The 27475-nt window shown below is 50.2% G+C and overlaps 1 protein-coding gene across 1 annotated transcript in view; it reads right to left on the bottom strand.

Moving 5' to 3' along the window:
• Positions 1-418: 418 nt before the first annotated feature.
• PITX3 (paired like homeodomain 3) overlaps positions 419-27475 on the bottom strand; it is a 39392-nt gene continuing 12335 nt past the window's right edge. Inside the window, exons 2-4 of the mRNA XM_084633578.1 lie at positions 19378-19536; positions 6510-6715; positions 419-1933 (exon numbers count right to left, since the gene is read on the bottom strand). Coding sequence (XP_084489704.1) covers positions 1370-1933; positions 6510-6715; positions 19378-19486 — 879 coding nt within the window. The 5' untranslated portion in view covers positions 19487-19536 and the 3' untranslated portion in view covers positions 419-1369. The remainder of the gene's footprint in view (positions 1934-6509; positions 6716-19377; positions 19537-27475) is intronic.

The raw sequence follows: 27475 nt of genomic DNA, 5'->3' as shown, positions 1-27475 counted from the left end.
GAACCCCATGAAGAAACTTCCATTAGTTCCTGGGGAAAAGCTTGGTATAGTTTCTCCTTAATGCCTCCTCCCAGGGTGGGCGAGGAGACAGCCGCGGAAATAGACAAGGGACCCTGGGAGCTAGGCCACTGGTACTGAGTGTTCTGGAAAGAACACCAGAGCATTTGAATTGCAAACATGTAGGAGAAAGACAGCTCAGTCACATGTTGGGGCCCCCATCCCTGGACTTTGCTTAGATGACACTTCCCCTTCTGTTACTGGGCCCTCACCAAGAACTGGCATCTCCTAAACAGCAGCCCTTTTGCGGCCTCTCCTCTTTCACAATGTGGGTTTGATTTGGACCCTTTAGACAATTGCAGGTCTTTCTTTTCCCCACGTTCTTATCTTGTGCGCCAATAACCAGACAGATGGAAACCTCTAACGGGACTGCTCCAACTTTCATTTTATTGTTGAAAATGGAATTCGGGGATGGAGAGGTGGGTGCACAAAAAGAGGGCGATTTGTTGCAAAAGGGAAAAACAAGGGATTCTTTGGATGTACATTGGCAAAGGAATTCCTACCCAAGTGGAAATGACTCCTTAAGCAGGAAAGCGGACAGGCTGAATGCTCCACCATGGTGGACATGCTTGGCTTTTCATCTGTAAGGTCTACTTCACGGATTATCCCACGTACAAAACAAAAAGGTATGTTATATATATATTTATTTGTGTGTGTATATATATGTGTGTGTTATATAACACACACACACATCCTACATCCCTACAACTCCCGATCCCTAGGGGGTTCAGTTACCTGGCCATGCATATATCTGCAGTATACAAATGTATTGCCGGCTGAGACAGTACTTTCCTGACTGGTGGCTGGTGAGACTGGCCATATGATAAATAAATGGGTGAGGTGCCTCAAAATGAAATCTGACCGCTCACACCTGTGGGTGTATGTGTGTTCTCAGCCAAGCATTGAGTAGCTGCACCACTTTGCCTGGGTCCCTGGCTACTTCCTACAGCTGTGCCATCTCACTGCCTATGCTTTAAACAGGATTTTTGTGCCATGGAGGGGCAAGGACAGCTATCACACCAAGGGGAGGGAGGAAGGAGCAGATTGACATATGCTCAGTTCTGCTGCCCAGGAGCCAGTCAAACTGAATGTCACAGGTTGCTGTTTCCCAGTGGGTCTTCCAATGAGCAGTTTCTGTTGCTTTACCAAAAAAAAAAAAATAGACAGTCAAAATTCACCATACAATAGTTAGACAAGTCTTCACAGAGGTCCATCTGTCTCTCTCTTTCCTGCAGGGTGTACGCTGTTGTAGGGCTAAAGGTCTCCTTTCATCAGGCTAAGGTCGAGTCCCTGGTTGGTGGCAGGTGGCCCTTCATACGGGCCTGTCCACGGCATATTGGCAGGGGCTCAGGTTGGAAGCTGCCGTCTGAACCGCCGGGTAGGTGAAGTTGGCATGCTGCTTGGCCTTCAGCCTCAAGCTGGCCAGGCTAGAGTTGCACGTGTCCCTGTACATATAGGGGCTGGTGGTGGAGGCATAAGGGCAGGCACTGGATGAAACGGCAGAGTTGAGGCTTGGGCTGTTGAGGTTGTTGATGTTTCCCAGGTTGTTGAGGCTGGAGCCTGGCACGCCAGTCACTGCTGAGGAGACCATGGAGGAAGGCATGGTCATGGAAGCAATGGAACTGGGAGGGGAGAACATGGGCTGGGAGGAGAGGGGGCTGACATTCATGGAGTTGAAGAAGGGGAAGCTCTTGGCTGACAGGGGGCTGGTAGCAAGCCCTTTGGTAGCCCAGTTGTTATACGAATAGCCGGAATACATGTCATCATAAGGCTGCATCAGTCCATTGAACTGAGCTCCAAAACTGTTCTTACAAAGCTCTGCCTGCTGGTTCCTTTCTCGTTTCCTCCACTTGGCTCTGCGGTTCTTAAACCAGACCTGCAAGGGAAGGAGAGAGCAGAAGGGTCATTCCAGTTATTAATGGGGAAGCCTCTGTCTCTGTCAGTCATCCCTCCTTGTACCAACATGGTCGTCAGGACAACTGAGTACATCTGGAAAAGGACAGGCTGAGGTGAGTGAGGGGCTTGTAACTAGGAGTGATTAGATGGAATTAACCAAAGAAAACTTTGGTTCAATAGCAGGAAATGTTACCTAACAGGGGTATTGTAGGCTCCCAAAGGGAGCTGGTGGCAGCCCCCCTCACATAGCCCCCCTAAAACCAGAACAGAGCACTGGAGCATGCAGTACTGGGAGAATCCTGGGACTGTGTAAGTGAACCTAGGTCCTTTCTCATTCTAACATCCATGATTTGCAGTATAAATGTAGTGCCGTACGTTTGTGTTCATACCAGGTTTCCACAGATATCAGAGAGAGACTGGACCCTACAGGAGTGGAAAATTCAGCAGCCTCCCCTGACATCCCCCTTCTCATCTCTGTTAGTTTAGTCTGGTTCTGTGTCGCTAGTGCAGATCAGCTGGAGATTCTCCATGGGGATTTCCACCAGGGCAGGGGACTTCAAACTGGGCTGGACCACAACTTACTAGAGAGAGTGCCTCACGGACACCCCCCCCCCACACACACACACTCTCTAGTTTGCGATCATGTGACCCACCTTGCCTTCCATTCTCGATCACACAACAAATACAGCAGTTGCTTACATAGGAAAATATTAGGAAAATACTTAGTGTATTTTTAACTGTGATCTAGCAGCTAGGAGCCAGTATCGTATGACTTTGTAGATCTCCATAGACCATGAGCAAGTGCTCTGAGGTGCACAGTTTGAGAACTGCTGCACTAGGGGAATTCATGCTTCTTTTTGTCTGTAGCTCAAAATCAGTTTGATTTTGTGTGATTAATCTTTTGTATCATTAGAAGGTGGTGAAAGATTAGTTTTGCTGGGGTTCTTCAAAGACAAATAACAAATGTAAAAATAACTCCATTGGAAATAAATCCAAATGTTGACTGAAGACTATTACTGGGACGCTGTCCAAAACCGTATTTGAAACTTTTTTTTTCTTAAATTACTAGTAATACCTCAGGTTAAAAAATTTTAAAAATAGAATTAGTTTTGCCATGGATGCACTTTGTTTTGGTTTTGCATTTCTGTCAGCTCAGATGGTAAAATGACTGGTCCATTTCACTCCTGGATTCCTATGCTGGAGCCCAGTGTAGTTGCTTAGCATGGCTTTAAGTTACTTGACAAGTTCCCTCTCTGAAAATTGTAATTCCACTTCTGCCTACGCTAAGCGTTCAAAAATCATGAGTCAGAACCCAAAACACCATGTGTCTTATGTTATAATTTTGAAAAACTGTCACAAAACTGTTTTTTTGCCTGCCATCTGACTCCTTCCCCCCCCCGCCACCTTCAAGGGAAGCCACGCATTTCCAACTCATGTGGGATCATCTTGGGTTCAAAATTCAATCACAGAAATGCAACTTCCCTATTTGCTGATCAGAGCAAATCCCACCTATGCTCTTGTATCCCTTGGGGCCATTCTGTCCCTCTCTATCTCTTCCCTAGCTAGACAGGGTAGGCAGCTGCCCCACGCACATTCTCCCCTTTGTAGTATGTATGGAACTGGAGAAAGAGAGTCAGACTTCAGGGGAACCTAGTGTGATGTTTGTTTATACGGCTTAGAGTTCAATAGTTCCCCCATATTGACCTTGAGAGAAGTGTAATCGGCTGTGGGTCACTTGCCAGGATTATCTGGGTGTATCTCACTTAATCATTTCCCTGCTATTGCAGGGGCCTCAGGTGTTAGTGTACCTCGGTTTCTCCTCTTCTCTGGCTGTGGCACACAATAGTCTAGTCTCCTGTGGGCTGTAATACTTTGGTCTAATTTCGGTTGTTGGGTTTAGCATGTCAGTGGTGGAGGTGGCCTGTGATAGACAGGCGGTTGGTAGCTGATCTGGGGGGCCCTTCTGGTCTTCAACTCTGACTGTATTTAAGTTTGGGGTTATACCGAGGGCTCAAAGATGGACACTGGAGCTAGGCTGCTACCACACAAACTATACAGCCTCAGCACGTAACACTGGCCTCTCAGTCTGCTCAATGTAGATCTCTTTCCTACAACTCTGGCTGTCTGCAGCATCCCCTTCAGTTTCCTACACATCATGTTCTCTCACTCTGCCATACGTAGGCCCTTTCACCCTCAGTCTGCCTCCTGCTATCCACGTGTCCTTTGACTCCTAATATAGCTTCCTGTCCTGTTGCTTAGCTCCCTCTCTGCTGCCCCCACTGCCCCATTCCCAGCAGCTCCACACCTTCCTGGCTCTTGCCTGGCCTCACATGGTGACTAAGGGTATGTCTATACTACAGATAGACACATGCAGCTGGCCCATGCCAGCTGACCCAGGCTCGGGCTAAGGGGCTGTTTAATTGTGGTGTAGACATGCAGGCTTAGGCCTGCGAGGTTGGAAGATCCCAGATCTTGGGATGTAGTCTGAGCAGGAAGTTCTACACTGCAATTAAACACCCCCTCAGCCTGAGCCTGTGTCAGCTGGCGCATACTCTAAAGGGCCACCATTTTCCCTCAGACCATGGCTTCAGCCCCATTGGTAATAGTGAGAAATGGTGTCCATCTTTGCAGTGGGCAATCTCATACCCATACACACACTCACAAGGGGCATGTCAGCCAACTTGTTGAGGGCAGCATGCAATTCAGTCTCATTGACGGGGCGACAGGGGCTGTTCGGCTAAGGATACAGGTTTGTGAGAGGAAGTCAGAAATCGGAAATTCATACAAATCCTTTAAAAAAAAATAACCTAAGCACCTAAATGTCACGAGACTCATGCTAGAATCATGAGAGTTGGCAGGGTTTCCCTTTAAAATGTGACACCCCTGCTTTTCTGGGAACTAATTCTCATCAGGATAGAGAAACCTGAAGCCTGCACCAGAGGAAAGGGCCACAGCAGGACAGAAAGAGTAAAGAGGAGGGGGATAGGGTAGGATGGGAGGGGGATAGACAAGGGAAAGGCAGGAACACGGGACATAGGCAGGGTAAGGGTCCAGGGCCTGAGAATATACAGAGGGAGATGAAGCAGGGGTATGGATAAGGTTTGTGGTGTTAATCTGTAGTCCCAGCTGAGATCAGAGCCCTGCCTTTACCTACACGTAGTGAGGCAGGCCTGTCCCAAAGAGCTGGTAGTCCAAATAGACAAGCTAAAGGTTGAAGGGCAGAGAATGAAGGCCCGGAGAGGAGAAGTGACCAGCCCATGGTTGCACAACAGGTCAGTAACAGAGCAAGTTATAGAGCCCAGGCATCCTGTCTCCCAGGCAGGGCTTAACGTGCATCTGGTCAAAAGGGGGTGCAGACCCACAAATGAAATTTCAGGTACCATGCAGTCATGTAGACGCTTCCTACAGTGACAGAAGGGGTTTTCCTGTCAATGTAGTTAATCCACCACTCCAAGAGGCAGTAGGTAGGTAGATGGAAAAGTTTGTCCAACAGACTAGCTGTGTCTACACCAGGGGCTAGGTTGTACTAATTTTTAGGTGTAGACCCGGCCTTCTACAACTACAATTCCAGCCATGTCACTGAGAGGCGCACATGTCAACCCCTGGAAAACCCCCACTGATTGGCTACATTCCCATTGCCCCGCCTCCTGGGCAAGAGCAGCCAATCAGAGCTGTTGGAGCAAGCAGGCAGAGCTGACACATTCTTACAGGAGGGGAGCAGGGAGCAGAAATTGACCAGCAGCTCAGGAGGGCTCCACTCCCCCATCTCCCAACCTCCTCCCCTCCCTGAAACATCCAGCCTGGGAAAGGAGAGGGGGCTGCAGCAGAGAAAGAGGTGAAGAACCGCAGGAGGAGCAGAGATGAGGCTGGGAAGGAGAACTGAGGGGGAACTAGACAGGATTAATTTGGAGGTTGGGAGGACAGACATGCTGGACGTGGGACGGGTAGATGTGGGGATGAGAGTTCCTGCACCGGCATCCAAAATCCCCATACCCAGTACATTCAGGAGAACTGGCAACACTGTGTGTGTCTCACACTCACACACTCTCACTCACAGAGCATGGGCAGAGCTGAGTAATGGCTTCTCCTCTGTATTGGGTGAGATTTCTTCCCAAGGGCCCTCTGACCCTGAGCAGCCCAGGGAGACTTATCTTCCCTGGGGGTCAGAGCACAGGAGAGATGTCTGTTAGTATATGGAACTGGAGGAAGGTGGGCAGTTCTCTGCCTCGGGAGGAGCCTGCCATCAAACTAATCATTCCCAAGGAAATCAAGTGTGATTTCCCCCTCAAACGCCTGCCAGAATGATCGTTCTTGTGAACTTGCGCTGAATCCAAGATGGCAGCCTGCAAGGTGTCCGCAGCGGGGGCCTGTTGGGCCCTGAGAGCAGAGCTGGGTGGAATTGGTGTGCTGGAGACGCCTCTAATGCCCTTGGCTCTCTGTTAAAGGCAGGGTCTGGGTTGGTTTGGTGGCTTGCTGCAGAGCTGGTCTCGGGCCCCCCTTTCCCCCAGGCTGTGGCCGTATTCAGAGACTGTGGAGTGGAAGACTGGTGGCCGTACCCGGACTCGTGCCTCAGTCAGGTTGGTCCAGACTGCTATCTCCTCCCTGGTGCTCATGTCTGGGTAGCGGTTCCTCTGGAAGGTGGCTTCCAATTCCTGGAGCTGCTGGCTGGTAAAGTGAGTCCGCTGCCTCCGCTGCTTCTTCTTCAGGGAGCCGTCCTCGGGGTTGGAGTCATCGGTCTGGTTCTGCTGGGACTTCTCTGTGTCTGTGAAATGCAAAGGCAGGCAAACCATCACAACGCAGCCCTGGGACTCCGGCACAAGCCTCGGTCCCCAGGACAGCAACTTCCCCGAAGCTCAGTGGCTTGGGATGCAACTCTTTCGCATTACCCTGGTGCTACCTGCTCCAGGCTTCCGGCCTGCACCTCTGAGTCCCAGGACTCCAGGGCACCTCATTCCTGGTGCACGTAATCCAGGCACACACGAAACTCACCTGCCTTCCCTTCCTAATGCAGCCAGCTGTGGTAACTATGTAGGGCTTCAAGAGCAGGCAGCATCCTATTAGACTCAACTCTTCTCTCACCAGCCCAGCCTTACAGCCCCAACCACCTCTAGGTGTAAGAGGAGCCAAAAAACTACTCCTTGTCTACACACAACTTGCACTGGTTTAACTTAAAGTCTGTTTTAAACTGACGGGTAGACTCTTGTTTCCATTTGAGTAGCTTATTGTAATGTAGTTTAAACCTGTTCCTAACTGACTTAGGCTAAATTGATATAAGTCTGGGTTGAATAGATTTAAAAGTGTTCACTTTATGTTTCTTATGCTTGCTTAACTAAAGCAATTTTCAATCACACCATTTAGCAAACCTGGTGCAATTTTACATCTAGACAAGGCCCCAGAGACTACAAATAAAAAGTCAACAAATCAGGAAGAATGCCAAAGGAGAAAGAAAATGGACAAAGGAGCCGGGGGGAGCCACCTGGGGGGACAAATGTTAGTCACATCACTTATTGCATTTCTGAAAAGCACTTGGGTACTGGCTTCTGTATAAGATGAGTGGAGATTATAGGTGAAAAAAATGAATTTTGAGGAGAGATTTAAAGGAAGAGAAAGGAAATCACCCTAGGGATCTAGTTAAATATAAACTAGGCCCTGGTTCATTGTAATAGAGAAGGCTTTGCAATATGCCTCTTAATCATCCTATAAACGGAACTAACCTTTCTGGCTCAAAACAAAAGGCAGGGTAGAATAGAACTGTCAGGCCCTGGCTTGAGGGAAGAGCAGACACAATAGGGGAGGGGAGCCAATCTGCCAAGATTACAAACTGAGGCTCCTACAGTAAGTGGAAGCCGCAGATGAAAGTAATGACTTTCCAGGACACTCCATTCAATTTTACTTCGATTTAACAGGCACATACATACATGATGGATATGACATCTTGGCCTCTCTTGAACATTGCCATGTCCCTTAAAAGTGAATACTCTTTCCCCATTCTCTACTCAGTGGCCATCTAGATCCAATCCCTTCTACTGGATTTGTAGACTTCAAGGTCAGAAGGGACCACTGTGATCATCTAGTCTGCCCTCCTGTATAAACCAGGCCAGAGAACTTCCCCAGAATAATCCCTAGAGCATCTCTTTTAGAAAAAAATCCAGCCCTGATTTTAAATTTTTTAGTAATGGAGACTCCACCACAACCCTTAGTAAATTGTTCCCATGGTTAATTACTCTCCCTGTTCAAAATTTACACCATATTTCCTCTCTGAATTTGTCTAGCTTCAACTTCCAGCCATTGGATCACGTTAGCCCTTCCTCTGCTAGACTGAAGAGATCGTTAGAAGTACCTACATGGAGAACAAATATTTAATAGACTGCAATCAAGTCACCCCTCTAACCTCCTCTTTGTTAAGCTAAATAGGTTGAGCTCCTTGAGTCAGTCACTATCAGGAAGGTTTTCTAATCGTTTAATCATTCTTGAGGCTCTTCTCTAAGCCCCCTCCAATTTATAAATATTGTTCTTGAATTGTGGACACCAGAACTGGACACAGTATTCCTGCAGTGGTTGCACCAGTGCCAAATATAAATGTAAAATAACCTCTCTGCTCCAGCTCCAGATTCCCCTGTTGATGCATCGCAGGATCGCATTTGCCCTTTTGGCCACAGTGTCACATTGGGAGCTCATGTTCAGCTAATTATCCACCATGGTCCCCAAGTGACTTTTTCAGAGTCACTAAGGATGGGGGGCGGTAAGAGGGACTTGTTAAGGAGCCCACTGGTCCAATAGATTCTCTTCTTGCATGGGCCCTAAACTGGGTGCTCCTCTCTGCCCTTCTTCATTTAACAGCACAGGTATTGGCCATACAGGCTGCCCTCATGCTGCCCCACCAGCCGCCTCTTAAGGATGGGAGGTTAGTTCTCTCCATTGCCCATTTAACCCTTGGCCTCTCTGCTGCATTTAAGAAGGGGGCATGTCAATAGGCATGGACAGCTGACCATTCGGAAGCAGGGTGAGACCCCGAAATATTTAGCATAGGTCCCTAACCAAACATCAGCTCAAGACAGCCAGACATGGTGTGGCAGTGGAGGAAGGCTCCATGCCCCATCATCAAACCTCAGGCTCAGCCAGCTTCTTCAGCTAATGTTGTTTGAGACTACGAAAACCACTGAAGATGTGTATTCAAAAGGTGGAAATATGTAGTACCTAAAAATAGACCCACAGGAAACTGCTGTACCCTTGTGACACTCTAAGTACTGCTATAATTATCTAGATGTGGGGACAGTGCCCATTTCCTGAGGGCTCTTTGGAAGCAGATGAATTTCTCTGGCCCCCATTGAGTTGATGCTCTTTGACAACAACACGTGCTTTTAATGTGTATGTTACAGTTGTGGTTCCAGTGGAGACTATATTCTTATTCCTCTGGTCTGAACCAATGTCAGAGGAGAGAGACTCAGCCCTTGTTGGCCTCTGAACAGATTAAAAAGGGAATGATGACAGATGCCGCCATTTCTGAGCATGAAAGTAATGATCTGACTATCCACGAGGGGACAATATTCAGTTTAACCCTCACTCATTTTGTTAGGTCTGAAACCCTTCAAAGAGAGAAGCACAGAGTGTAAGAGCCTGCTTGTGAGAGTCAATGGCAAAAGACCACCAACTTCCAAAGGAATTGATGCTAAGGTAGTAATGACGTGCCCCAGTCTGCAGGCTTTGCTCAGAATGCCTACTGAGGGCAGGGGAAGCTTGCAATGCACAGGGCATAAAGGGATGGTGTAGACACAGCACACTGCTCATGGGCTATATCATCCCTAGTCTCATGAAATATCTGACTTTGACATAATCTAAGCCCAAGGCATCATCACCTTTGGGCAGGGGTGCAAGACTGTCTGGGTAATTGTGTGGAGCCCAAGGAGATAAGGGGAGCCCTGGTCCTAATTTTACACATCTGCAGAGCAGGATGCCCAGTGCCCTTGGTGCCCTCTTCGCAGTGCCCTGCTCCCAGAGGACAGAAGCTCTGTAGTACCAGCTAATGTTGCAAGTGGCATCTGCAGAGCAAGCCTCCTATGGTGGTATAATATTGCCAGGGGAGCGCCATGCTTCAGGGAAAACACCTTCCTTCCCACTCTTGCTGGCCCTGGCTTTCCCTGTGTGGTGTCTGTAGGGACGGATTTTCGGCATGGCAGAACCAAGAGAGGATTGTGCTGTGCAGTTGGAAAGGAAATAGTGGAGTTCTAGCTTCGGTGCAATTACTGCCGTCCCTCCCCACTGCAGTGTGGAGAGGCACAGGGGACCCTATGGGAGTGAGGGACAGTGTGGTGTATGGGAGAGATTGCATTGTATATCCTTTGAGTGGCAGAGCATGGTGTAGATGTACGACTACCTTCCCCATGTAGGGTGCCATCTGCCATGGTCCATGGACCCTGGTCTCCAGGATTCCTCACTCTGTAGCTGCAGGGCTGTGAGTCAGCAAGACTATTGCTGCTACTCCGTAAAGCAAGAAAGTGCAATGCCAGTGAATCATGCCCTCCCTATTTCTCTGCAGCCCAAGGCGTGATTACATTACACACCCTCTCCCTCTCATGAGCCAACCCAGCCCTCAAATGGGCATGCCCAGCTCTCCCTGACAGCTGTGTCAGAGGCAGAATCAGCCCCCCTGGGTGAATAACCCCAGGTAACAAAGCCCCCTTTAGTTCATTCAGTGGACAGTTTTTATTTCTAGGTCACTCTGTTGTTTTTGACAGCAGTGGAAACCAACACATACAATAGCTGAGCATTTACTAGTAACCTCAGATAGTGCATAGAGTATTATATGCACCTTTCCCCCTCCACTAAACTACTAGAGTCATAGCTGGAATTAGCTGCCTGGGCTTAAGGGAAAATGTCACTCACAGCCAGTCAGGTCAGTGCAATAAGATGATTTAACAGGGCAGAACCCATGAATGGACAGTAACAGCTCCAGTCCAAAGCAGGCGACTAGAAGCCAGTACATCCTTAAGGATTTGCCCAGCTAAGGGCTTATCTGCATGCAGAAATTTATGGTACAACCATAGTGACAAGAACAGTTATTTATTCTGAAATAAGAGTGTCCACACAAGGAGTTACCAGTATAGCTATAGCAGTATAGTTGTGCCGGTTAACTTCCCCACATAGACCAGCCCTAGGGCCTTGCACAACGGGCAGGGGAGAGCACAAGGTTGTCACAGCCTAGTACGACTCTGAATGGAGGCTACACAAGGGGGCAATTAGGCTTCGGTGCTAAGGGTGTGTGTTGTAGTGGTGCTGAGCACCTGCAGCTCCCATTGGAGGGGTCCTGTGGAAAAACATAGTGATTGTGCAACTAGCCAGTATCAGGTTCTGCAGTAATTAGACCTCTTTCCCCTCCCAGGCTCTCCCACTCTTCTCCTACTTCCTCCCTCCTTCCCCATCTCTGTGCATTTGACTCAGTTAAGCTTCCTCCTCAAGGCTACCTGGGCACTACATGGAAAGCACAGGAGAGAGTTTCCCTGGCCCAGACCCCCAACAACCTACAGCAGCAATTTCAGGAAGAGTCCTGCTCAGCCTCTATAGTGCTGGGCCAGATCATGCTCAGTCATTCTGTGGGCCTGGCCCAGTCATACACTGGAGAACGAAGCATGTCCAGGACTACTGCAGTCTTCAGAGAATTTAGCTGCCAGACTCTTACAAGTCTGAGCATGTGTGAATGGAGATTTCTGAGGATCTTATAATTTGGCCAGATTTGGACAAGCTTTCACAGGGATGGTAAAAATACATCCCTGACACCAGGGCAATGCCTCTGCCAAACCTGAAGTCCTTGCTCCAAAGTACAGAGGTGCTAGTGTTTCTCTTTAATACGGGCAAACAATCCACACCTTGTTCCTGGAAATGGCTGAACCTTGTTCAGCTCGAAGCAGATCCCCGGCAAGGAAAACTTTAGCCTGAACAATTCAAGCCTGGCAAAGTTCTAAGTAGCTAAAAACAGATTTATAATGGAAAGGGTCAGGCAATCTTAACTGCAGGTATCACAGCCTGTCATTCCATATGCAGCTGGAGAACTCAAAAGGACTTCTCTTTAACACCCTTCTGCAAACCACACAAATCCTCTAGTGCACTTGGCTAAATACAATAAAACTGGGGGGGGGGGAAACGGGGGCAGGTAATGAGACATAATGCTCTGCATGTACTCAGCTGACTCTAGACTGTCTTTTACAGTGGGAGGAGTTCAACTGATTTCTCTCTAGCTGGCTGCCTTTTCTATCCTGAAGAAAGGTGCCATTTAATTAGTGCATTCCATCCAAAGATGGACACAGTAAACACACACTCATTAAACCTCACAGCTGCCCAGGACACTGAAGCTTAAGAAGTTAGTCCTATGTACTGGTAGCTGGGGTAACCAAGCCCCCAGAGCAGGTGAAGTGACTTGCCTGAAATCACAAAGCAAATCAGGAGCAGAGTCCTGAATCCCCAGTTCCAGCCAGTACCCACAGCTGCTTAGCTGCAACAGAGTGTGCCTCTCCAAAGGCAGCAGGGTACTCTGTGCACGGGGGAGAAGGTGCTTATCTGGCCAGGGTTTTTCAGCTGAGGCGGAATGGAACTGGGCTCTTGCAAAGGGAGGAGCCAGCCAATTTAGAACAGGGCAGAGAAATGGTGACATCATGAGAACAATTTGAGTAGAAGAAAAACTAAGGCCAGGGGACAATAGGTTAGAGGAAAGGAGGGATTCAGACTGTCCAATATAAATTTGATTTTAGGACTGTTCTGTGTGTTATGCCACTGGCTGCAAACCAGAGAAAGTGAGTAATTATCATGCTGAAAGAGCCTGCTCTGGGTGTCTGCCCAGACCTCTAGCAGGGGTTGTGACTCTGGCAAACCCCAAGATGATAAATGGCTTTTGTGGCTCCGATATAAACAATTTCCCTTTACACCGAGATTCTAGACTCCTTTGAAATGGACTCCCGAGCTTTGAAGCGTGGTCATGGAAGGAGGGTGGTTTGAAAGGCTCTGTCGGGAAACTGGATAGCGAGGTTTTGGCTAGAAAGGAAGTAATCAAGGCGCTAATGACAATTGGTAGCACCTGGCCAGTGCGTCAGGGAGGCATGGAGACACACCTCGCTGGGATGCTGGAGAGGATAGGTAGGCTGAGAGCACGGGCAGAGGGGAAGAAGGAGGTTTTCATCTCACTTAACCAATATTTGCGCTTCAGTTTAAGGCTCAGCCAGCTCCGCTGTCTCTATCTAGGCGCTGCTTAGCTTTGATGATTGTGTGATTTCCCCCCACTCCCGATTTTCTACCCATTGCCAAACAAACGGTGCTTAATGAAGATACCTTAGGCTAACTGCGCAAGCTGTTCAATTAGTGGGGATTACTTTAGGGCACCAGCCAGAGACAGCTGGCCCCTTGGGAGGTGGGATTAGGAGAGAAGGAACCGTCTGGGCCAGTCAAGGCCTGCCGGAATTGCTAGTCTGTCCCGGAGGGCGCGAGGGCTGGTGCCCATAGCGAAGGGAGAGCCCGGGGCCCTCCAGGGGCAGATAGTTGGGGGCGGTGTATGTGGGGCCAGGGGCGCGGAAGGATCGGGGAGCAGGGGGGTGGGGAATGTGCCTGAGAGCAGAGAGTGGGGTAAATGTGGTGTTTAGACGCTGAGCTCTTGCAATGAGTTCTGCCACTTCCGTACAGCGCAGATTTGGCGCTAATGAAACGGGGCAGAGCAAACAGCGCGCTGGCCGCTAGTTCTGCTCTTTGGCTACGTGGCACTCGCTGGAGTTACAGTTAGGGGGCCGGATCGCCTTGCAGGGCGGCCGTGGCAGGCTGGGCAGCTATCGCTCTTCCACGGGTTCCCGGTCCCTTGGCACTCACTGGTCTGGATAAACCGAGCCGGAGCAGGGAGAGCTAAACGGGAAGTTGCTGACGCTCCCAAACCAGCTCTGGCTGATAAGGGCTCGGCGCCCTCTGCCTGAAAACAACCAGAGGGGTGACCTGGGAACCGTGCAGGGCTGTCCTCAAAGCTTAATTTCCAGGGTAAGGGGCAGAGCCGTTTACAGAGGCTGGATTCGTTCCGGTTCGGATTTAGCCGGGTGGATGGGGGGAGAGAGTCGCTCGCGCACGTCCGGGAAAGTTTTAGTCCACAGGCTGCTGTCCTTGTTAGATACCCCGGCCCTGGAGGCTCAGAAAGCCTGTTTGTTGCAAGGGACAGCGCGCTATTCAGCCGCTGCAGGAGCCGCCTGCCGGCGTTGCTGACCGGAGAGGCGAAGCGATAGATCTGCGAGGGGAGCGTTACCTGGCTGCTGGCGGTGGAAGGGCCCGCCCCGGCCACAGAAACGGGGCAGGGGCGCTCGGGGGAGCGGAGACAGGGGGGCCAGACCCGCGCTGATCTCTGCAGGTGCCTTTTGCTGACGCCTTTATCCGATCAGCCCCAGCGGCATCTGGGCCAGGCAGGCAGAAGCGCCCCAGAGAAGATGCTCGGTTCAGTGTGAAGCTGCCTGTAATCTAGGCTGCTCCTGGGGGCGGGCCGCAGGCAGGCGAGTCTGGCAGGGTTTCCCCGGGCTGAAGGCAGCAGGGATAGACAGGAAGGGCCCTGCGCAGCGGTGTGTGTCCCGGCAGCGGCGGGGAGACGGCTACAGGCTTCTGCTCTTTGGAGCTGCAGCTCGCTAGCTCGGAGGCTGTCGGAGCGCCCAGGCCTCTCTGGAGAGGGAGCGGTGCGTCCGATAGGGAGAGGGGGACCCGTCGGGGCATGCGGGAGGCGATGGGCAGGGAAGGCAGCGCTCAGGGGGAAGCATCCCTTCCCCCGTCACAGTTCAAAGTCCCCCGAGTCTAGTCCCAGCGGGTGCAGCCTGTTGGTGGCGCACATGCCCCGAACCGCTGGGACTCGGGTGACCGGACAGCAAATGTGAAAAATCGGGACAGGAGGTGGGGGGAAATAGCCTACGTAAGAAAAAGACCCCAAAATCGGGACATCTGGTCACCCTAGCTGGGACTCCTACAGCCCATGGAGGGGACAGGAGGGCGGTAGATTCCCAGGCAATGCGCTCCCTCTCCTAACAAGCACCAGGCCACGTTCAGTGAAAAGCAAGCGAGGCATCTCGGGGCGCCTCCGCAACACGGTGGAGCTCACTGCCACAAGGTGAGGTCGAAAGCTGGGTAGATGTGGGGCTGGACATTTACAACGGGTGAGATCGGCGCCGGTTCCATTAGCCAGGGAGGATGCGGGAAAGCGGGTAAGGACACATCCTTGTGGTTCAGGGAATGACCCGCCTGGCCTGGGTTTAGGAAGACACTCCCTTGCAGGCTGGTTTAATAATTAGCGGTTAGCAGAGCAGAAAGCGGTCCTGGGGGGAGAGAGCCCTACCACCTTCCGTCGGACTCCCCTAATTCTAGCAAGCGGATGCTTTCCCGAGGGTCTGAAAAAGCGAAGTACCCGCGCAGGCAGCCCCCGGCTCTCAGCCCCTAGCTCTGCGCCTGTCAATCCGCTTCTCACCTGTCCCCGGCAGGCTCACTAGCGGAGGTGCCATCAGAGCAGGGCTTGGGCTCCTGCGCCTCCACCAACCGTGCCCGAGGAAGCCGTGGCTGGTAACACCCCTGTCACCAATAGTGACTGTGCCCCATTTTCAGCGCAGCTGCTTCCCCTGCGACCCCGAGAGAATAGCGCCTGGCTGGGGACTGCTCGACCCCAGCCCTGATCGCTGGCCCTGCTGCCAAGTATTTCCACCGAGTGCAGCTCCCAGGCCGGGCCGCCTCCGGCTAGGGTCCCTTCTCCAATCTGCAGCCCCCGGCCCTGGCTCGCCTTAGCCCCCTGCCTTCCTCAACGCAGCCGGCAAGGGTTGGCTGACCGGGCTCCAGCCCTACTGTCGGGTGGCCCCGCTCACCTGACCGGTCTCCGCACAGGACCTGAGAGCTGAAGCCTGAAGGATCCGGAGCCGGGTGTCTGCACGGGGCCGGGCCGGGAACTCGCGCTGCGCTGCAGCTGTCCCGCTCCTGCTGTTCCTTTGCCCCACACACATCCCGGCTGGGGATAAAGGCGAGAGACTGGCCTCGATAGTGCGAGCGGGGGAGTTTAAACCCGGCTTCCGCGGGCGCATAATCGAGCCCAGAAAGGAAACTGACTGAACTGAGCAGTTCCTCGTTCCGGTTACTCTCCGCGCCTGATCCAGCCCTCGGCTCCCGATTAACTAACAAAGAAATCTCCTTTTCCACCCCCCAGTCCTCCAAACATGAGTATTTCACCAGGAAGCTGCACCGGGGGCAAAGCTGACCGGATCGCGCAGTTCCCCGGGAAAAAGAACCAAAGTCTACAAATGGGACCCGAAACCAGTTAGATTTGAGCTGGGAAATGTCATTAGAAAGCAAGAAAGACCGTGTGAAATCCCAGCCCGGGTCGAAAGGGAAGTGGAGAAAGGAGAGGAAGCGAAGGAATAGCGCCGATGGAAAACACCGGTATGAACGCCCCAAAAACCGAAACCAGATTGAATTGGGACCTACGAAACTAGGACAATAAACAGACGCCCGGACCCGAGATCAAGAATTTGATATCGACAAACAAACCCCAACGGGGGGGCGTGGAACAGGATTTGAACACAAACTGCGCGTGACAAACAATAAAAGCTCACTGCAAAAAGGAAAATCGGACAGCAGCGCAGAGAGGGGGGACGAAATGAAGCGGCTGTAGCCAGGGGCTGTTACGTTTGAGTGTCTGGGGCGGGTTGTTTGTGTGTCCAGATCTGAGCGGGCTGTGTCTGCAATACGGGAGGGTATCTCTGGGCAGTGGATGGGGGGGGGGTGTTTGCTGGTGCAGTGTGTGTAGTTGGGGGCTATGCGGGGCAGCAAGTAGCTGAGTGTGGTGGTTGACACTACCTGGGGCCCACACGCGTTCTGTACGGGGCACTTTGGTTTGCCTGTTAGGCGCTGCCCAGCGCCTGTGACTTTGTCCGAGGTTGCCCTTGTGTGTGTCGGTTGCTGTTTCACGCAGTGGACCCGGGTGCGCTGTGAGCGCGGGTGACAGCGCGTTCCACTGTCCTGGGTGCTGGGGCGGGAGTGGCGGGGGGGGGGGGGAATGCGCGTTCCACTGTCCTGGGTGCTGGGGTGGGAGTGACAACGGGGGGAGGAGGAGAATGCGCGTTCCACTGTCCTGGGTGCTGGGGCGGGAGTGACGGGGGGGGGGGTGGGGGGGAAATGCGCGTTCCACTGTCCTGGGTGCTGGGGTGGAGTGACGGGGGGTGCGCGTTCTACTGCCCTGCGTGCCGGGGCGGGAGTGACAGCGAGGGGGGGGGGGGTTGTGCGCTCCACTGCCCTGCGTGCCGGGGCGGGAGTGACAGCGAGGGGGGGGGGTTGTGCGCTCCACTGCCCTGCGTGCCGGGGCGGGAGTGACAGCGAGGGGGGGGGGGGTTGTGCGCTCCACTGCCCTGCGTGCCGGGGCGGGAGTGACAGCGAGGGGGGGGGGTTGTGCGCTCCACTGCCCTGCGTGCCGGGGCGGGAGTGACAGTGAGGGGCGGGGGTTGTGCGCTCCACTGCCCTGCGTGCCGGGGCGGGGCTGCTCTGTCGGGTGCTGGGGTTGCCTTGCGGGGCAGCGCCTATCGCGTCCGCCTGGGAAGGAGTGCGCTGTGGAGGTGCGGAGCTTGCAGCAGAGATTGTAACTTGGGCCCTGATCAAGTGGAAGCTGAACCTGGCAGCCTTCTTTAGGAGGGGCAGAGGGGGCGTCTCCCGCCCGTTTATTGCTGCTAAAGCCTCTGTAGCAAGGGTCCCCGAGACACTGCAGGGTTACCGGAAGGAGGGGCTCTCCAGTGCGCTTCAGGGCTCGCTGCTCCAGCGGTATGGCCTGGCTGTGCCTGGTACCCAGCTGTGACTGCATCTCTAGCTGCTCCGGAACTGGCCCTGGGTGGGTGCAAGCCATTTCCGGGTTCTGCTCTCTTAGGAATGGGGAGGGAGAGATTGTCAGTCAGTGGGAACCTGGCCCTTGGCTTCCAAGGTAGTTGGATGGGCCCTGAAGTGCACAGAGAGCATTAAATCAAAAGTGATCTGGAAGGTTTGAACGTGACTCCTTGGAGGAGCCTTTCCCCTGAGAGATTCTCCCTGCCCTTTCCTCACTTCTAACTTTGATCCAACCCATTAATGGAACTAAAACCACAGCAGAGGAAGCAGCCAGCTGCAATACCTCTGAAGGAGGCCATTATCAGCAGCGGGCTCCAAGCACTGAGGGGAAGTCACACTACTGGGGGACAGCTGGACCTTCCCTCTGTCTATGGCTTAAACTGGTAAAGGGTGTGTCTCTTCCCAGCCTCCTGGGCCAAGGTCCAAAAGGGGGACCACCTACCCACAGCACATGGTGATGCCAGACCTTTTAAACAGACTTTGCATTTCTGTGGCCTTTTGTCTATGGTCTAGCACCGGGGCACCCAGAAAGTCCATGGCACAACCCAGATCTCCCAACTTCCCTGCTCTAGACACTGTACCTTGCTCCCTTCCTAGGGCCAGATGCTGCTCTCACTGAAGTCAACTGCTAAACTCCTGGTGATATAATTGGATCGGAAGGGAACAGGATGTACTTTGGATCAGATGTGTTTTATATAGGTCAATGTGGGTCTGTGGGAACAGCGGACTGAGATCTGGAAGTGATGCTCAAATTAGAAAGCAAGGAAGTGCAGTGCCTCCTCTGTGTGCTGCTAGGAATAGGATAACAAACTGTCCCATTCATTTTCCTGGGCTGGTTTCCTTCTCTCCCTTCCATCTTCCAGGGAGCTGCTTGATCTGCTCTCCTCTCTCCTTCCCAGGACACAGGTGTGGGATCAGGACAGATCTGAAGCTGTCAGGCTCCTAACTAACCTTGTCATCAAAATCAGCATCCCTGAAACACACCCACTGAGAGGTTTGTAGCCTTTACCCTGCTTTAATTCCTAGCAGAAACTGAACGCTCCAGCCTACCTGCAAACTACACAGTCAGCTCTAGGAAACCATCATCTATCTGCAGACTTACAAAGAAGACACCGTGACCCCTTGTTCTGTTTGTTGCTGAGTTTCTGGAGAAGGTAGAAGAGGGTGGAGCCTTTTAAGGAAGAGCCCAAGATCCAAATGTCAAGTACTGGGGGTGTTTTTATAGGGCTCACTTTTAGATTACAATGATTTTGGGTAGGGACTGTCACTGGCTCTGTTTATACAGCACCAAACACAACAAAGCCTGGACCTAGTAAAGGCATCTGCCCAGCATCCATTTAACGAGATGAGTGTCCCAGGAGCCTAAACCTCTAGCATCATGTTGAACTGATCCCTGGGGATCAGCCAGTCTTCTTCCCAGAGCGACTCCTGGCACTATCACCAAGGGGCATGCAAAACAGAGATGTGTCCATTCAGTGCAGGTGCTATGTGGGAGGGCCGTTCCACCCCTTCTGGCCAGGCAGCAACGTCAAGGACGGGGATGGGAAGGGTCTGAAGGGAAGAGCCTGCACTTACCACTATGGTCCTGCCCCTTGCAGCTGTGTTCGTGTTGAGGGGTCCCAGAATCCGAGAGGGACAGAGCAGGGCTGCGAGCTTCTGAGTCCGTCAGCAGGTTGAAATCCATCTGGCAGGAGTCGGTGGTGGTGGTGGTGGTGGAGGAGGAGGAGGAGAGATCTGCAGAAATAGGCACAGAGTGAGTGGAGAGGTAGAGCTCACATCATGCCCCCTTCCTACCCCTTCTGGGAAGGGACCAGTCAATGCAGGGCAGAGGAAGTTCTGCAAGGAAAAGTAAAGGAAATCTGCAGGAGCAGGACCCCAGCCCAGGCTGGGTTTCCTGGCTGGGAAGTGGGCAGACTGGCCACAGCCCTCACTAAACTCCACACTTAGCTGCCCTATAAATCAAAGATTATCTAATAGCACTTCTATTTGCAGCCTTCAGAGAAAGAGCCTCCAATTTATAGGTGACATTCAGACTGAAATAGCAACATTGGGAGCAGGCTGTGTAATGGAGATCTGAGGAAGTGGCCCTGTGGCTGGCCAAGTGCAGTTAGCACCTTCCCAAAACATCCAACTCTCCCTCCTGTCCCCCTTCCCTATCATCCCCTGGTCTCCCTCACCTTCTCCTTTGCTTCTTAATAAGCTGCTCTGGTCTAAATAATGTTACAGACACACATAAAAACAGGACTGGGGAGTCCCTAAGAATCACTTCTAGGCATAACGCGAACACAGATACACAGGCATATATGCACAGACACAAACAGCAATAGAGGGACACAAACAAGAGGGCAGATACGCGTAAACAAGTGCTGACCCAGAGCTAGAAAGTTACAAGTGAATGCCGTTCTTTTCAGTGACAGGCCAGACCCATCCAGATCCCTGTAAACCCTGCATTAGTACAACAGTAAACACTCTTGGGTGACTGAGGACAAAGCAAGCTTGGTTAAGATGGCCCCTTACTTTTAACCTAAAAAGGTCTTAGCTTTTCCTTATGGACCCCAGGTTCTTCTTTAATGGTAATTCTATGTGCCCATATGCTTCCCCTTCTAACCTAAAGAGCTGGTAATGATCAGATAAATATGATTATTATTATTATTATGCTCAAATAAACTGGTTAGTCTCTAAGGTCCCACAAGTACTCCTTTTCTTTTTGTGAATATAGACTAACACGGCTGTTACTCTGAAACCTGTAATGATCAGTGGCTCTGCAGGAAACTATAGCACCTCCCCACCCCCTTTTGTATTCCTCAACCCCAATGTCTTCCTGCCACACTCTTACAAAGGGACCAGAGCCTGCCAGATTGCTCTATGCTAAGGTAAAGCCAAGGTGGGGAAAGTGCTTTCATCCTAATTTGGGGTATCTGAAGGTTACCAGGGGTCAGCTTCGCATTCCTTCCAGACTAGTAAGAGTTAAAGGCCCTACCATGTATGGCTAGAGAGGGAAGTTTCTCTAGATTTGCACTAAGGTCTCGAATTTGACCTGTGACCTTGCTGTCAGACAGCACTAAAGATTCTTATCCAAGTGCGCATGTGCAATATTTTCTGTGCTCTTACTTCATTGAGAGTGAACAGAACACACTAATTTCTAAAGTGACCTTTACCTGTGCTAACTATTCCCATTCTATAGCCAGGGAGCCCCACTAAAATTGAATAGCAGCTTGCCTGAGGCAATACATTGGGAGCCAGAGTAGGGTTTCAAAGCTTCCAGAGTGTGGGGCTGTTCAGACCCGGAGTTTTGGATTTAGACATTGCAGATATAGGGTCAGTTGTGACATTTGCATCCCGGTTTGGAAACATCTCCTACAGTCCCAAAATTCAGTGGTTTAGGAATTGGGATTTCTAATCCAGGGCATTTGGATGGGCTTCTCTAACATGTATATCATAAGCAAGGATAATAATTATTTACTCTACCTCACAGGGGTGTGGAGGATAATTACGTGGGGCGCGGTTTTCAAAAACACTCAGCATTTGCCTAGTTCTGCCCCGACAAACGTCAATGGAAAACTCCTGTTGAGTTTAACAGGGAGAGAGGCCAGTGCTGAGTGCCTTTAGTGTATGTTAAGTGCTTTGAGAACCACCAGGAGTGGAAGAGGAGGGGTTTATTAATTCTGATGACTATTATCCGATAGCTTCTATGATGGACGATTTATCCTCACTCCTCCTACGTACTCATTTAGTCAGCCTCTTGGTTCAAAGAGCTACCAGAGCTCCGACACACGTGTCTTGACACTGGTCTGAGTCAACCTCCCTTTTTTCCCTGCTCACTTTGTAGGTCCTGTGTCTTCCTAAATGGACACAGTTGCCCTAGTGCCCATTTTCCAGTCATTTGTCTTGCTGCGGGCTTCTGATCCCCTGTCCAGGGAGGGCATGGCAGGAGCCCCTTATTTGTTCTGAGGCAGGTTCTAGTTTCCACCACGTTGCAAGCCTGGCCTTTGATGTCTGCAGACTGCATAAGCTCCAGGCAGCGGCAGGGCACAGCCCCTTTGCTTTTCACCATGTGTATGTACATGAAGTGATGTGACAGGGGCTGTGTTTTCTTTAATACCTTTGCATGGAGTTGGAGGGAGTCCATCTGCTGCTGATATTGCCAGGGCTTTTAGCATTACTCCTGGAATTATGCAGAAACGCGCAGTGAATTAATTCCTTGGATTAAGGCTTGATTAAGATGTGTGTCACTTTGCTGTCTCAGAATTTATTAAGAGCCCTTCCTGAGGAGGCGGCAGATGGAATTTCTGCCCAATGTTTGTAGATGATAATTTCCCCTCTTCTACAGCCATTTGCATATGATTGCATCTGTCAAGCACAATTTCCTCTCTTCTAGGGCTTGACTCTGCACTAGACCAGATTTAAGGAGGAATTCAGACTCCTGCCTGTCTGCAGCCTAAAGGACATTTTCATCCTATGTGGGGTCCTGTTTGCATAGGGGCCTCATTCTCTCCTGTCTTGCATCTTGTGGCGTCATTTACATCTGTGCCAACTGTGATGGAAACACTAGCAGACCAGAACAGGAGCATTTTACACCTACTTTGCCCGGCTGTAAGTGATGCCCAGGTGTAAGACGGAGAATCCAATCTCCATGGCTCAAAAAAATGTTCGTTTTTAAACTGCTTCAGGCTGATGGTATAAACAAGGTTAAACCGGAAGTGTGGACACAGCATAATCTGTTTAAACCATGTTAAAAATGCTTTTAACTAGATAGGGAACTAAACTAGAACCTGTTTTAAAAAGTGGTTTCAACAGTTTGCTTCCATCTATTACCGAATCAGGTTAGAAACCATTTAGCTGGAACTGTCTTTAAAGACAGTGGTTAGATTTCTTTAAAGCTTAGCGGAGTTTAAGAGATGGGTGAATTTTTGCCCTCTCATATAGGGAAGACAGTGAAAGGTCTCAGTTTTTCAGTGCCACCACGGGGCAGACTGCAGGTAAGCAAATACCTGGGAGTATCTGCCCACCCCGTCATGCTGCGGAAAGGATCTGTGATGGAGTGAGTGGCACAACATAAGGATTTACATTGATACAGCTTCCTCAAGATCATCTCAAGCAACCAGTAGAGAGGAGACATAGCCACTATTTCAAGACCATAGACACACTCATAAAGTTTCATTACTTGAGCTTTACATGGGTCAGGGTGGATTTCATCTTAGATGAAGATTTTACACCCAGAAAGAACACACTGAGCAAGACTATCTGAGCAACACTACACAGCATCACTGGATTTTTATCTTGTGATTTATCTGTCCTTGGGGTAAGATTTTACCACTGAAGTCAGCTTTTGCTCTGTTATCACGTGGTCACATTTGTAATATCACTGTATCATAAAGGTAATGTCAATTTCAAAGCATGAGTTCTGAACCTTGGGAGTCATGACCACTTTAACATGCCCCTATTGCTAAATGACAGGGGGTCTAGCATGGCAAAGTTCAAGAACCACAGCTTTAGGGTAGCAACTGTAGTGGCAATATGAAAGCCAGCCTCGCTCAGAGTGACTGGTGCTGTAGTCCTTACAGAGCAGAGAGCAAAGAATAAATCTATGTTTCCTTGCAGTGTTTCACTGGACAAGCTATAGTCTCTTCCCCAAGGTATTATGCGGAGTTAGTGCATGCTGTTTGTTTGTTTGACTCTAGTACTGGGGGAAGGTGATGGCGTGACAGTCCTGGAGACAAAAGTTCTCAAGCAGCCTAAGACAGGTACAACATGGGCAGTGGCAGGTGTTCTTCATGCACTGCTCCACTATTGCCACCCCCCAAGCATTCATAATGGGGCCTGACTCATAAGACTGGTTTAAAAAAAGTTGAGGGTTTGTGTGTTGCCTGTTTTGGTGCCTTTAGCGTACACTCTTGTGATAGTTACGAGTGTCTCTCCACAACAAAAAGCTTACTTCTTCAAAAGGAACGCTAAGGTTCTCATGTTGTCACGTGGCTCCAGAAGCTGGTTCTTTAAGAAAAAAATAGTATCACAAGCCTATCAAAAGCGGGCAACACCTTTAGCACTGTGCCTCCGCCAGGGTGTGGAAGGAGGTGAGAAGAGAATGATCAGTCTGTGTCACTATCAAGAGATGGGTCAGTGCTGGAAGAATTTTTACAATGGGGGTGCTGAAGGCGGAAACCATATATCTGGGTTGTTATTACTACTTCAAGCCAGGGGGTGCAGCAGCACCGCTAATTCCAGCACCTACGGATGGGTCAGGACATCCTACCCATTATAGCAGCAGTAGGATAAATAAGAATAGAAAGTATAACAGACACCCTAGATCTTAAAATGCTCGAACAGACACAGCTATTTACATATAGCCAAGTGAGCCATAGGGCTCAGAGACACAGATTCCTAAATATACACACAATAGACGTTTTCCTTCAAATTGCTACCCAGCCACACCCCAGGTTTCCCTCTTCCAGAGGCCTTTTGGCAGCACCTGCTCCTGTTCTTTCAAATACTAGAGAAATGCCTCCATTCCAGAGGCCTTCAGACTCTTCCCCTTCCTTTCCCAGCGTGCTTTATGAGGCAGTGGAAGGGCAGGCCTTCCTTCTCCCACTCTGGGAGAGGACTATATTTGCTGTGTATCGTGTATTGTCTAGTTTCCTGGTGAGCATTATTCTTTTCGGCCTTCATATTTTACGCCCTTTTCTAGTTTTGAGGAAAAAACTCTATCCTAGCCTGGCAATGCTGGGTGGGAAAGAGTAGCATTCATTCTTCGCTAAGGGCTCCCCTCCCTAGCAAACAAATAGAGACCAAGCCCTGTTTGTTTAAAAAATATGGCTTCTCTTTCCTAATTCTAGTGACACTCGGTCACACCATGGCAAATGCAACATGACTTCTTGACTGAAATCTAGCAGCTGACGTAGAAGCCAATGGTGGTTTATGTAGTGTAGATAGCTGTCAACTGAGAACTACTCAAGACTGCCAAACTCATGGCACATAAGTCCCTTAACTACTATAAGATAGCAAAAGTCTTTTCACACAACAATGCTGGGCAGACTTGGACTAGTAACATAAAGGTACAAGGTTGTCTATCTGGTTGCTTGGTGCTTGAGGTAGGTGCTGTGGCTTACCCCCAAAGTGGCAATGTTTCAGTACTGACTTGATACGCTGTCTCAATAACCGCTTAGGATCCACCTTCAGGCTGAAAAGTGGCCTCTAAACGTCATAATATAAACTGGCCGAGGAGAAGAGCCCACCTCTAGTTATCATCTGAGATTAAGGTGCAATTGAATGATTACACTGGATCTTGTAAGCAAAGACCCTCTCTTCCTCTGCTCCATCAAGCCAACATATCAAGCGGCTGGAAAGGGCTCTTCTCCTGATGGCGTTTAGTTGATTAATTTCCCCCTCTCTCCTTCAAGTCCCTATTCCCCTTGCACTCATGTTCACCCCTCTCCTGTGGGCAGGTTTATTTTTAGCTGTGATAAACATTCTGAGGTTTATTTAATTGCAATTTCATGAGGACAATGTGTTTCTCTTCACTTTGGTCCCTGAGAGAGGCTGGCCTATGGTAGAATAGCTCCGCCTTGCTGTTCCAGCTCGTCACAGGGGAATAGGCAGAGGTGTGCAGGGGAATTGAGGTTCCTGCCTGTCCAATCCAGGAGGAGCACTCAGGGATCCAGACTCAGAGTTCAGAAGCTTGGGGCTAGGCCAGCCAGGCATGTGGTGCTCAGTGGGCCTGGATTTATAGTGCCATTGCACCTCAGGCCCAGAAACACATGTAAGCAGGAGAATCCAGCACAAAAACTCATTCAAAGGTGTTTCAGCTGCAGTGTCTTTATAGTGATGCTCCAGCTAAAGAAGGAGGGCAGGGACAGAGGGATCGCAACCTCCTTGCTGGGCCTTAGCTCCAATTTTGTCAGGACTATAGGAATAAAACTAAGGGCAGAACAGAGTCTTCTGCTGCAAAACCCCTCAGTGTAACTCCCCTATGTTTCTGATCTTAATGGAATGGCAACAGGACCCGAGGCAGCCCATTAATCACTAGAAGATAAACAGCAGCAGCAAAGCTGTTACCCAGAGTGCAGATCTGTTACAGGACAGGAGGGTGATCTGCCGTCCTCTACGGCCTTGTGGCCGTGTGTAGCACTAGGCTGCCTGAGCAGTGTGTGCAGACACGCTCAGGATGAAATCACCGTTCATAATAAACCCTTTTTCTTGGTTTGGCTCTTGCCCTCCCAACTACCAGTGAGCTCTAACCCCAAACTCAGGCACGCTGGGAGAGGACACGGCTACTGGCCTTGGGACACTTTTCCCCCCTGCCAAAGCCCTCGGGCCCCTGGATGTTTGGTGGTTGTTTTTTTTTTTAACTTTCTGCTCATATAGTTGGACAAGTGGCTCCCTCGCATGTGCAGACGTTTCTGTAACACTGGTTTGTCACTGTGAGCGTTGCTGGGAAAGTGCCACATTAACCCCTGGCAAAGGGAACTCCCAGCCTTCAGGAGACAGAAGGACAAGCTGACTTTCCAGCCACAATGGACTTACGGATGTCACCCTAGCCTCCAGTAGAAGCTCTCGGATCACTTGGCCTGGGAGCCAGGACCGCTGTCAACTCTTCTGGACTTCCATTTCCTGTCTCTAAAATGATGCTAATAATCCTGACCTACCAGGGCACTGCATTTCTGTGCTTCCAGGGCCTCAGATAAGAGGTAGCAGGGAAATGCACGGAATTATCCGACATTGCCTAATGCATTGTTGACTAGAGAGTGCCGATGCTGTAGGCAGTTCAAAGGAAGGGCTATACTTTTACTTCTTGCCCCTAGTAATGGGCATGCCACTGGGGAGGAGGGTGATCATTTAACCCTTGGTCCAGAACAAGAAAGGAATAATAAATCACTGGTGACATGTGGTGGTGGATTATAATGATTACAGTGGAAATGTCCCAAGGATTGACAGCTTCATGTCAGTGTGTCCAGGGCAAAGCATTAGGATGAAATTAAGTGTCCTCTATGCTTATTTGATGGTCTGTATTGTGTGCCCCATGGGAAGAGCTGTGACTTAGTATCCCATACATAATAAGCATCCACCCCAAAATGGTGTTTTATATGCTTCCACTGAAACCGTGATGTATCTGGTGTCCCAAGGGACAGTCATAGCCCAGTTGAAGTGAAATTGTATTGGGACAAAAAGAATCTCTTAAATCGAGAGAGCAGAGTAGAATAGAGCTGGAATACAGCATGTTCCTTAGTTGGGATATCCCAAAGCAGTATGCAAAGTAATTTGATGATAATAGGAATCTTTATGCTCTTTAATTCTGCTGTTAAAAGGAATCAAGAAGCTTGACCAACCGATCAACCAAAGCAGGAAATGTAGGTTTTATTCCTTACACTGTGTAAAGTAGTTATGAAGCAGAAACCAGAAACCTGGCCTCCCTGCTTCTTTCCTCAGCTAATGTTGTATTTTGCTTTGGACTTTTAAGAATCCGCAAAGCCCACTATAGATCTTGCTATGCCGGACAACTTTCCTGTGTGGTCCTTTGATATTTAGGCCAGATCTATACTACAAACTTTTGCCAGCATAGCTTTGTTGCTGGGCTATAAAGAGGTGTGACCCCAGACCAACAAAGCAGTGGTTGCAAAAACTCTTAGTATGGATGTGTTTATACCAGCAAAATGTGCTGGTTTTATGTCATAAACTT

The sequence above is a fragment of the Lepidochelys olivacea genome (assembly GCF_965140295.1).
Source record: "Lepidochelys olivacea isolate rLepOli2 genome assembly, chromosome: 7".
NCBI lineage: Eukaryota > Metazoa > Chordata > Testudines > Cheloniidae > Lepidochelys > Lepidochelys olivacea.
The sequence above is the reverse complement of the archived record's forward strand: the minus strand, read 5'-3'. Positions and strand labels throughout refer to the sequence as shown.